This window comes from Crocodylus porosus, unplaced genomic scaffold, assembly GCF_001723895.1.
Source record: "Crocodylus porosus isolate Cpor-Errol unplaced genomic scaffold, CroPor_comp1, whole genome shotgun sequence".
In the NCBI taxonomy this organism is placed as follows: Eukaryota; Metazoa; Chordata; order Crocodylia; family Crocodylidae; genus Crocodylus; species Crocodylus porosus.
Genome location: NW_017728947.1, coordinates 77,673,825 through 77,686,222, shown reverse-complemented (window position 1 = coordinate 77,686,222; position 12,398 = coordinate 77,673,825). Strand labels below are relative to the sequence as shown.

The following is a 12,398-nucleotide window of genomic DNA, read 5'->3' as shown; positions in this document are numbered from 1 at the left end:
TTGAGCGTGACCTCCCCACCCCAGCACTCCAATACACATTTCTTTTGTGGGAGTGGCATTCTTTCTCACCTTGCTTCCATCCTCTGGATCGAAACTGCTTCATGTTGAGCTATACCCAATGCCAGATGTTCCCTCCAGATTGAACAGGATTTTACTTGCTTTTCCCAGTTTTCTGCATTAACGTTGCATGACTTTATATTATTTTTGCATACATTATGCCAGTATCATAGAGGGCAACCCTAGTTTCTAGAACAGTCTCGAATCTTACTATACAAAATATTTTTGGGGATATGGTCTTTTCCCATTCTCCTGACATGACTGATCCATTGCAACCTTTTCTTCTTGACAGTGGTTTCTAAGTGCAAAAGTCCTGCACGCTAGTATCTCTGTTTGGTATTCTGTCTTCCCACTTTATTTTCAGAATATTACACAGACATCTCATCAAGAGAATGATCAGCTTCTATAATATGTGTTGTGTATGCAGTCCATGTTCCTGAACCATAAAGCAGGAATGACAGCACACAAGTCTTGTAGATTTGTATCTTTACCTTATCTGATAGATTGCTGCTGTTCCATTCACATTTCTTTAATAGCCTGAAATTCTTAGCTTCCAATTCTGTTAATCAATTCAGTCTGAAGTCAAGTTACCTGCTTCTGGCAGGGTGCTGGATGTTCCTGCCACTTTAAGAGGTCAGGCAGCCTGTTGAGTCACTGCAATTAGCCCTGATCCCCACCTGCCAGAGTCTACTGACCCAGAGGGCTGGCAGGTGTGGCTAGGATTGACCAAGGGAGTTGCCTGATTGGAGGAGGGCTGGGTTTAGATGGGATAAGCCCAGACCCTGAGAGCTGGGCTGGAAATAACATCTTGGGAGCTTGTGTAGAATCATCACCAGCAGGAAAGCTGCTGCTTTTGAGTGCCAGTGAGGAGAATGACTTATGAAGGTTTGGGTAGGGACTAAGGTGATGGAAGAGGCTCCTGTGGACGCAGTGTGGGATCCAGAACCCTGAGAAGGGGTGATCTGATGGCCACCTATAAGTTTATCGGGGTGACCACCAGGATCTGGGGGAACGTCTGTTCACCAGAGCGCCGCAAGGGATGACTAGGTCGAACGGTCAGAAGCTCCTGCAAGACCGTTTCAGGCTGGACATAAGGAAGAATTTCTTTACTGTCCGAGCCCCCAAGGTCTGGAACAGTCTGCCAGCGGAGGTGGTTCAAGCACCTACATTGAACACCTTCAGGAGTAAATTGGATGCTTATCTTGCTGGGATCTTATGACCCCAGCTGACTTCCTGCCCTTTGGGCAGGGGGCTGGACTCGATGATCTCCCGAGGTCCCTTCCAGCCCTAATGTCTATGAAATCTATGAAAGGGAGCTGAGAGACTTTGGGCCTATTGAGGGGCAAGGAGAGCCCGGAGAGAAGAGCTGAGTGCTTGAGAGACCTGGTGGAGGGTCTGGGTGAACCCTGAGAGCAGGGCAGAGTACAGGGGCCTATTGAGGCGTCCAGCTGTGCCCAGAGAAGGGAGGGGCTGTGTAGGAATACCTATGGAGGGCCCCAGGCCTGCGAGAGCGAAGAGAGAGTGATCTTTGGAGGGGCCCAAGAGGGTGGACCCACAGCAGTGAGGGGGGCTGACAGCTGGAGGACTGAACCTGGGAGTCTCAACTGGCTTGTGTTGGGGCCAGGGCCCAGGAGCAGTCAAAGGATGAAGTAGACCATAGCGGGGACTACCAGAGCCAGGGGAGTCTGGAGTTCTCTAGGAGCCAGCACCTAGGAGAGGCCAAAAGTTCTTGTGTGGCCACAGCCGAGAGAGGAAGGGGTTAAGGGACGTGCAGCCTGGGATGAAAATGGCTGGTGGGTATGAGAGTGAGCTGGGGCCAGAGATGGAGGGCTCAGAGAAGAGAGGGAGCCAGGGCTGGGGGCTTAGGGGTTAGCTGCCCAGGGGGGATGTTGGACATTTAAGGGGAGCCCAGAGAGGGATGAGAAAAATCAGATAGGCCTGAAGACCAGTCCTGGATAAAACCTGAAACCACATCCTACTGGGAATGCCATGCATGGGCCACTCCAGGGAAAGGCCTTCTGGCACCCCATTCTTGCCTTAGCTCCCACTGCCCTGTGGGTTACCCTGTGGAGGGGGAAGGCTAGGGGAGCACACCCCAACAGAATAGCACTTGGTGGGGTTCCAGCAGCCTAGTGAGGGGCCAGGGAAGAAGGGACCGTGTGGGTCAAGAGGTCCAGTGAGGGGCTTGGAGAGTAGAGTGCAGGACTGGACAGGTCCAAGGGCCTAGAGAGCAACTGGGAAAGTGAAGAACTAACAGGGTCCAGGACAAGGGACCAAGAAAGTAGCTGATAGACTAGAGAGGGGCTGGGAGAGAGACTAAGGGGTCTGGTAGCGCAGTGACTGGTTGTGCGAGACCGAGCAGTCTGAGAGCCCAGAGAAAGGCCAGAAGAAGGCAGAGGTGTCTGGCAACCTGAGCGAAGCCAAGAGAGAGACAGGGGAGTCTGGCAGCCCAGGATGGGGCTATGCAAAGAGACCAAGGGATCTGAGGCATGGAGTGGGGCTGATGGAAGTTAAGGGGTTGGGAAGGCCTAGTAATGGACTACATCAGCAATTGGTAGAACATTTGTAAGGATGCCACCTTCGAGACATGGGTTATGGTGTAGGGAGTCACACCATTAAACCTTAAGGCTTGAGAAGCTATCCGAGGGCCCAGTTATGAAGTGAGGCCCAATGAGGAGCTTGGGTAGCAGTGAGGCCCAGCAAGGGGCCTGGGTGCAAACAGGCTGGTGGGGGTTCAGCAGAACTAGGCCATGCAAAGGCACTTGGGCAGCCTCCCTATTAGGGTGTGGCAGGTGAGACTGGAAGGGATCCTAGGGGTGGAGCATGGTTGTGGAGCCTCCAGGGGGCATCACGGCCCCCCTGGTACTCCGATCTGTGATGCTGCTGATAGTAGAACCCAAACAGCAAAACTGTCACTGATACCAAACGACTTATCCTCTAGAGTGATGTCAGGTGCTGGTACGTGATCAGTCTTCTTGAGACTAATTGCCATCCAAAAGCTCTTGCATGATTCAGAAAATCTGCCTAAGGGATTTTTACAGGGAAGATTCACTGTGGGCAACTGAGGCCATGTTGTCCACAAATAGGAAATCTCTCAGACCTAGTTCTTTCACCTTGGCTTTTGCTCTAAACATTGCAAAGTTGAACAAGTTTCCATCAGGTTTGGGTTGAAGATAAATGCCATCATTGCAGCCCTTGAATGCATAAAGAAACAAGAATGAAAAGTACATGTTAAAAGCACAGGGCCCAAGACGCACCCCTGTTTTCCCCTGCCCTCCCGTTGTTGATGTCAGAGGCATTTGATCCTTGGTTTTCATACACCACAGTTGCCTTTATACTTGATGTAATGAGTGAATGATGTTCAAGTTTGCAGTTGCAACCCAGTTTCTTCAGAATAATGAGGCCCTATCCTTTGACTGTATCAAAGGTCTTTATCAGATCAGTGAAAGCTATGTACAGTGGTACTGTCCTAATAATGTTATAGCCAAAAGAAAAAAATTGAAGTGGCAGACTAAGTTCTTTTGGATTCTCTTTATTCATGAAACATTCAGATGTCTGTTAAGGTGCGTTAATCTCTGCATGACTCAATTTTTTTTATTCATTCTTTCTTCTGCTAAGTTGCTTCCTAGTTTTAAAGAGATTTTCATTTTTTCCTCGCTATTAGTGAACCTTTTTCTTTCTGGACTAGAATTGGGGTCCTTTAATGGACTCTGCTTTTGAACACTGTTGTGTTGTATGTTGTGTCTGCTTTCTTTAAAGTTTTTTTAAAAGGCTGTGCTTCTACTTGTAGGTTGGAGTTGTAGGCATTGAGTATGACATTCCAGAAAGAAATTGGACCACACCCAACTTTTTTACTTGTATGTTGCTAACTTTTAAGTCAGTTTATCTGTAATTTCATGATTTTTGTTGAGACTAAGTTGTGTGTGCTTGATGTTTTTTGGCCACATTACTGTGTTGTCTCAAAACAGAGCCCTTCCTTTAAAAGCTCTCAGATCTTAGGTTTTGGCAGAAGGACTAAGGCATCAGTTATATGAATAGAAAACCTAAAAGTGAACTAGAGTAGCAGTTAGTGACCTTTCAGACTATAGGCTGGAATGACCCAGCTCAGATCAGAGGCAGGTGGGTGTTAGGAACTGGCGGCTCTTGTTCTCATTACCACAGAATGGGGAAAGCTGCTGCCATCACTGAAATCCCACTGGATCCAGTGGCTCCATGGGCTGGGTTCAACCCATGGGTCTTAGGTTGCCAATCCCAAAACTAGAGCATCAATATAAGAGAAATTCCTAAAAATAAAAAAATCCCAGCTTAGCTTTGTTTGCCAAGTACTTGCCCAAAATAGGAAGGTCTTACAGTACTACTGAAAGCTATCTGAGCTCTGCCCCTGGCTGACCTTAAAAGGGATGGAGTTTAAGAGCTGAGAATTGAATACTGGGAATGACTTTCCACATATTTTGTGCTAAGCAAACTTGGTTCATGTCTGATCCTTGCAGGAGGTACTTGATTTATAGTACAAAGAATGAAGCTCTTGAAAATACTTGTTCTTAGACACTTGTCTACTGTCCACGTAGCTTCTTTACTGAAAGATTGTTTGGGAGAATGGTAGGATCCTACTGCAAAACCTCATTCAAAGAAAGTACAAGGTAACTAGAGGTGCACCAATATATTGGTCTGTATTGGATTGGCACTGTTGAAAGGAAAATTGATGTTATTGTCAATCGGGGTTTTTTGGCTGGTGAGGCTGATAATGTTACCAATAAATGCCACATGCATGCACACAACTGCAGTGTGCACATGGCCAGGAATGCAGCCCAGCAGCTTGGAGAGCAACATCTAGTCAGTAAGTCTATAGGGGGAAAGGGGCATGGGGGGGTGGCAATAGAGGCCCCCACGGAGAGGAAGGTGCTGCCCAGTTGGGGTGGGGCAGGGCACAGGAGAGCGCCACTGGTGGCTCGTCAGGGTGCGGGGCATCTCCCCACTGTGCATGCATCCCTGGGGGAAGCATGCAGGGCGTGTACCCCCCCAGACTTGTAGGCCAGGCAAGGGAAAGCTGTGGGCTTAGGGCCAGGGGTTACACCAGCCTCTTCCTGGTGGGGGCCTGGACTGGGGCTGTGGGCAACAGTAGCACTGGGCAGGGTGCTATAGGGGAGTGGGGGGAGCCCCTGTGAATTTTAGGGTGGCTGTAACCTACCCTGTAGCCCCCTTCCCAGCACCACTGCTGCCTGCCCCGAGCACAGCTCTGGCCCAGCCTCCCCATTAGGAAGAGGTTGGCAGAGCCCCTGGACCTGAGCCTGCAGTGGACAGCTCGCCCTTGTTCCACGTACAAATCTGGGGGGCATGTGCCCCCCGTGCCTCTCTCATAAGAGCACACAGCAGCGGGAGCCACTCATGGCTCTGTCCTGCACACCTCTACCCCAGCTGAACAGTGCCTGCCTCTGCCCCAGCCTCATTCCCTGTCTCACCATGGGGGCCTTGATCGGATCCCACCCACACCCCTTTCCTGCCCCACAGACTTGCTGGCCAGACGCTGTTCTCTGAGCTGCAAGGCTGTGTGCTGGCTATCAGACTGGTATTGGCTGATATGGTTGGTTAACAATCAGCCATTGGTATCAGCCAAAAAAATCTTTATTGGTGCAGCACTGAAGGTGACTAGTTCTTATGCTTCTTAAATGATGCATGGTTGGGAGGAAAGTTGCCCTTTCTTAACTGCCCCTTATCTGACGTTAGAACTTCCCATTCAACTTTCCAGACCTCCAGAAAAAACAGAGGGGCCAAGACTACATATTCTTAAGACAGAGAAAAGTAGAAGACATTTCTAGAAAAATTACTTTTTTGTTTATAGAAATAATATTAAAACTTACAAATCCAGCTTTTCCTGCTGCTGTAAACTTCAGAGAGAAACTAGTAATTCATTGTATGAAGGGCAAGAAAGCCATATGTAGTAACTTGTGTTAATGGACACATGCATACAGTAAATGTATCTCGTGCACAGTGTTCAGTTGAGAATCGCAGATCTAAGGTCAGACATACCACTCCTCAGTCATCCAGGCAGTCTTGCCTCCTGACCTTAAAGCAAAAACAAAAAAACACCCATACTAGCTAATATAAAACATTCATATTGTCTGTCTTTAACCATAAATTCAAATATCTCCCCTCTGCAGATACTGTGGTATTTAAGTTTTTTTTCTTGCAACAATATTGGGTAATTAGTACATTCTTTATAGACTTGCTGCTCTTCTGCATGTCAAGAAACTTCCTTTTAACTGATTGGTAGTAAAGACATGTTATGACTTCTAAGTATTTCAAGTAGACCAAGTGAAATGTCTTCCCCATGTGCTCAGATGCTATTTCTGGTCACAATCAGCTTGATATTCTTGCCTGCTGTCGGTTCAAGACCCACTTTTTATTTTCCTGAAACACATTGGAAGGGAAGCTAGAGTTCAGGAAACATTCATGCGAATAAAACTTTGGGACTTAAGCGATAACACAAACCATTAGAAAGGAGTCCGCTCTCATAATTCACGTTTACCATTGGGATTCTGAACAGAGAAATTTGGAAAATTCAACCATTAGTTTCCACAGTAATGCTAATGCTGCTACATTTAATATTTTGCTTCTGTCATCAGAGACTGTAAAATGGTATCTTTGTACCTGTAAGGAGGTGGGGGTGGAGAGCTGGGGGGAAGGAAGGGATGTCTGCTTATTGCTGTTATCCTGCCAGCCCTGCGCCCAGAACTTTGACGATTGCCTCCTACTCTTCAATAATGAACTTGGTATCTTAGTTTACATAACAAATCTTATCCCATCCCAATTTGGTTGCTGTGAATTAAGGGGCTGATGTGAAGTAACTTGTTAAGGTCACTAACGTCCTAGTTTGTAGAGTTAGCGGCAATCCCATACTGTTTCTCCAAGGTGTAAAAAATAAATACGTAAATAAAAATTTAAAAAAAAAGTCTCATTTCATCCTTGTAGTGTTGCATAAATGAGATTGTACTAAGTTGCAGGTGTTGGAGCATGGGGCTAACAGATAGTATTGTACTAGAATTCATTTCCCAATTCCTTATGTTCCTGATGCTGCTGTTGTGTAGACGTGGGTGGGTCATTGGCTTGAGTTTCCAATGAGTAATACAGGGATAAGGATAACTTACTATGTGTTATGCTTTGCGGTCCTGTAGGTGCAAAGCGTTATTTAGTATCTCACGTCTGTATTGTTGTTGTATGCACAACAAAATGCATCCTAAACTGATGTGGAAAATCATTTCCCTCTTTATCACAGTAAACTAGACATGTGATACTTTTCTCTTGTGTTTAATGCCCTTGATGTGTGTGTGTTGCAGGACTTTGTCCCTCTGTATCAGGACTTTGAAAACTTCTACACGAGGAACCTCTATATGCGCATTCGAGACAGCTGGAACCGACCAATCTGTAGTGTGCCAGGGGCCAAGGTGGACATGATGGAGAGAGTTTCCCATGACTATAACTGGACATTCATGTAAGTCAAAACTGGAAAGATTCCCAACAACGTTGAGTGGAGAATGTGGAAGAGCAAATCAAGGGTTATGAGAACTGTCTTTTGTGTTTTAAAGTAATCCTCTGCATTTGAGAGGAAAAAGCCTGTTAAGTAAGATCATGATTTCTATGCCATAGCTCTACGTATGACTAATAAACAGCAAATACGTTAAATAGTTTTGTCTGGAAGGGGCCATATGATAGGAAGCCATCAGTAAAGGCTGGTATTTCGGTGCATGGTGAACTGTTCTGTGCAGGAAATGTTCTGTTTTGTCTCTCTTCTGATGACTGTTCCAAGATGGATTAGAACAGTGAATCTCAACCAAGGTGCTGTAGCATTCTGGAGTGCCAAAATATTATTTTGTTTGTTACGGGTGCTGTTCAATATTAGCACAGCCAAGGGTTTAAGATTAAACAGATTTTGAATAGGAATCCATAGGGTCAAAAACATTCTGACTTGTGTGGTGTGTCAGTCTTTTTCAGCAGAATTGCTCTATTTTTCCATAGCCAAAAAGGAGTGAAAGTTAGGAAGTAACATTTTCAAAGCGGCCTTGAGTCTAATGAGCTTGAGGACCACTGGATTAAGAGTGCTTAAGAGTCTGATGGTCAAATGCACATCACACACATTTACCATATTACTGTTTTTAAGGCTGAGTTTAATAGGAGAGGTCTGGGTTAGGAATGCAGTTTGCAGATATATGGGATAGAAACCAGAAATGGAATAACAAGGTTTGAAACAAATCAATGACCTGAGGTTCCTTAAATGTTTTATACACAAAGGTGGTGTCAATTGCTCAGTAAAATGGCAGTTCCAGTACTGGGCTTTCAAGAGTGTAATATTCAGCAACTCTTCCCCACTCCACCCAAAAAAGCTTTTCCATAATCTCCTGTGTCACAGGCAGCAGTGTATCAGTGCCAAATGCATTTCCTTTTTGTACTTGGCGGATATCCTGCTTGAGGGAGTATCAAACTAACTGATGTAAAGAATTTGGTTCACAAATTAAAAGACATTGAAACCAGAGGGGGGAGGCAAGAAAAGGTGGGGGGGAGGGGGAAGAGACGGTTAACATTCTGAAAAGCCTTCAACTTCAAAATTTGAAACCCTATTTAAATAGACATCTACTGGAACCTCTTATCTTTGTGGCTGTGTACTTTTAAGCATCTAAGTCTAACAGGTTTAGTACCCGTGTCTTGAATCCAGGGCCACAGCAGTGGATCGTCAGCTGAATATTTCAGTTTTGAACTAGACCACTGACTGTTGGTCTTTGCTACTTCAGTACACCTCCTATAAGGCTGATTAATAGCTAGTGCATTCTTGTGTAGACATTGCTTTTGCAGTTGCCAGTGTGTTAACATGTGGTGGTATTAAAATACAGGTACACGGGGAGAGTGATAAAAGACGTTATTAACATGGGTTCCTACAACTACCTTGGATTTGCACAGAACGCTGGAATTTGCCAAGAAGCAGCAGCTAAAGTTCTGTCACGATATGGAGCTGGGGTGTGCAGCACTAGGCAGGAGATGGGTAAGTTTGGTGGAGTGGGTGTTTCTAAAGTGTATGTCAGTCTCTAATCTGATCTAGTCTCTAAAGTACTGCTGGGCTCCAGCTTTCCCACTCCAGGCTAAATATTAAGGAAATAATTAAGAGTGAAGATAATGGTCTCTCTGATGCTTAGTTTTATGTATGTTCTGAGGTCCTAGCTTTTCTGAAATCTGTTCCTGTAATGGATCTGACCAGAGAAGACAATCTAATTGAAAACCATCTGTCAGCACCAATTCATGGTATGTGTTCTTTACATTTTGGCCTCTTGCTGTTTTTTATATGCAGGAAACCTGGACAAGCATGAGGACCTGGAAAAATTAGTGGCCAGGTTCCTAGGGGTGGAATCTGCGATGGCATATGGGATGGGGTTTGCAACGAACTCTATGAACATTCCTGCTTTGGTTGGCAAGGTATGGCTTGTGTATATAGATGATGCTGGCATTTCTAGTAAGGAGTTCCTTCTGATGTATAATTTATAAGGACTCACATATTTTAGTAGTAGCTGTTGCAGATTTTCTTTGTAGAAACTACAGATTCTGGTATGCTGTACTCCCATCTCAATCCAGGAGTCTTTTGGTGACACTTTGTGCTGGGACTTCTTAATGATCAAGAGTAGCTCATGTTGAGAGAGTGAGTGAAAGCGAGCATGGCTTGCTGGGACATAGTTTCCTCAGCCCCCTGCTGGATAAAAAAGGTGGCTTTATTTTTCAAGATATCCAGCCAAGGGTTGCTCTAATATCTTGAGAGGCAAGTGATTATTCCTGGCATAAAATTGAATGAATGTAGGCAGTCATTCCTGTATGGTTTTAAACATGTCAGTGGAGGTGGCTAAAAAGCTTGAGGTTTTCCTTTTGTTAGACTAAACCGTTAAAAGAACTAGACTTTTTTTTTGTCATCAAATGGTGCAGGTAAGAATTATCTGGACAGGCTAGAAAATAGGTCTGCCACCTGTCACAACAAGACCATGTGAACTCAGCTTGAGAGTCTGTCATCATTAGATCACAGTACAGTAAAACCTGGATTCTAAGCAAGCGTAGGTCCTTAACACCCTGCGAAAATGAGGATGTACAAACTAAGTTTTATATAGAACCACACAAACAGTTGCTTGACTGCAGAGATGTGCCAGCCATTTGATGCAGATTTTATTTCCAAGGGCACTGTTTATTCAGTCAACTGCACAGGAGCAATGCTGAGCACCAGCTAACTAGAGAAGTGACATACTTTTGAAGTAAAAGCCTCATTGAACAGCCAGCCAGCTCACTCTTAATTCAGCTTCCCACTGTAAGCTAAGCATGTTGCAAACTATCCCTGTCTGAAAAGTCTGGGTACTCTTGTTTTTAATCATTAGAAATGATAGATTTATAGTCTAGGGTTGGAAGGGACCCCAGTGGGCCATCTAGTCCGGCCCCCTGCCTCTGTCAAGCAAGAAGATGGTCACTCAAACCTGGGATCATGTGATCCCAGCCAGGTGCCTGTCCAGTCTCCTCTTGAAGACCTCCACGGATAGGGCATGCACCACCTCCCTTGGAAGCCCATTTCATATTCTGGCAACCCTGAGTGTGAAGAACTTTTTTCTAATGTCCAGTCTAAACCTACTGTCCAATAGCTTATGGCCATTGTTCCTTGCTTATCCAGGGGGTGCCCTGGTAAACAGATCATCACCTACTTTGTTGCTTTCCCGTTTGAATTTGTACACCACCACAAGGTCCCCTCCCAGCATTCTCTTGGAGAGGTTGAGGAGATTAAGGTCCTTAACCTTTCCTCATAAGGCCTTCCCTGCAGGCCTCCAGTCAGATGAGTGGCTCTTCTTTGGACCCTCTCCAGGTTGTCCTCATCCTGCTGGAACTGTGGCGTCCAGAACGGGACACTACTCCAGCTGCGGCCTGACCAGTGCCTCTTAGACAGGGAGAATCACCTCCCTGGACCTGTTTGTGAAGCACCTACAGATGCACAACAAGATGCGATTGGCTTTGCCAACTACTTCATCACATTGACAACTCGTGTTCATCCTGGCGTCAACAGTGACTCCAAGATCTCTTTCTGCCTCAGTGGTGCTGAGAAGTTCGCCCCCCAGCCGATAGGTATGATGGCAGTTTTTTGTCCCTAGGTGCAGTACCTTGCACTTATCCTTATTGAATTGCATCCTGTTGCTGTCTGCCCACTTCCCCAACCTGTCGAGGTCAGCCTGGATTTGATTCCTTCTCTCCAGGGTGTTAGCTTCACCTCATATTTTTGTGTCATGTGCAAATTTGGACAGGGTGCTTCCCATCCCCTCGTCCAGATCGCTGATGAAGATGTTGAAGAGCACCGGCCCCAAACTGAGCCCTGAGGGACTCCACTGCACGCATCTTTCCAGGTTGACACTGACCCATTCACCATCACCCTCTGAGTGCAACCCCTGAGCCAGTTTGCTACCCGTTCTACCGTATAATTATCTAAGGCAAATCTCCTCAGTTTATTAATAAGGATGATATGGGATACCTTGTCAAAGGCCTTCTTGAAGTCCAGACAGATAACATCCAGCTTGACTCCTGCATCTAAACATTTGGTGGCCTTGTCGTAAAAAGTAACTAGGTTAGTCAGGCAGGACCTGCCTGCTATAAACCCATGTTGATTACCCCTCCATATCACATAGCGGGCTCCCACAGATGTGTTCCTTGATAACTTTTTTTCAAGGATTTTCCCTGAGATAGAGGTAAGGCTGACCAGTCTGTAGTTCCACAGATCCTCCTTTCTCCCCTTCTTCTTAAAAATTGGGATGGCATTGGCCCTCTTCCAATCCTCAGAGACCTGACCCAAGCACCATGAGTGCTCATATATCCTTGCTAGTGGTTCAGCTATGACACTCGCTAATTCCTTCATTACCTGTGGGTAGAGTCCCTCTAGTCCTGGTGATCTGAACACGTCCAGTCCCTCCAAGTGTCCTTTTACCATGTTGGCACTGACTGTTGGTTGGCTGATGTTCCCCTTGTTGGTGTCTGTGATGCATAATGAGGGTTCACCTAGATTCCTATTTAAGAAGACAGAGGCAAAAAACTCATTGAAGAGCTCTGCCTTGTCCCTGCTATCCATCGCTAAGTCCCCCTGCCTGTCCTGTAAGGGCCCTATGCTACCTTGCACCCTCTTTTTGCTCCCAGCAGCAGGCGCGCAAATTACCCACTCCCGACCCGGGGAGGTAGTGACGAAAAATAACAATACAGGACTCTTTCGAGGCCCTGTAATTGGAATGAGTACACTTTAAATCCTTTAACGAGGATCCATTGGAGGGCAAGTCTGGTGCCAGCAGCCGCGG

At 46.0% G+C, this 12,398-nt stretch overlaps 1 protein-coding gene across 3 annotated transcripts in view; it reads left to right on the top strand.

Annotated features, from left to right (window-relative positions):
* Window positions 1–12,398, top strand: part of SPTLC2 (serine palmitoyltransferase long chain base subunit 2) — a 117,899-nt gene that overhangs the window by 24,016 nt on the left and 81,485 nt on the right. For 2 of the 3 annotated variants that reach the window (XM_019552201.1, XM_019552200.1), the window contains exons 3-5: window positions 7,392–7,546; window positions 8,940–9,088; window positions 9,392–9,516. In XM_019552201.1, coding sequence (XP_019407746.1) covers window positions 7,392–7,546; window positions 8,940–9,088; window positions 9,392–9,516 — 429 coding nt within the window. Of the gene's footprint in view, window positions 1–7,391; window positions 7,547–7,950; window positions 7,966–8,939; window positions 9,089–9,391; window positions 9,517–12,243; window positions 12,383–12,398 lie in introns of those variants that run through there. The other variant, XR_002104066.1, reaches the window with a different exon arrangement.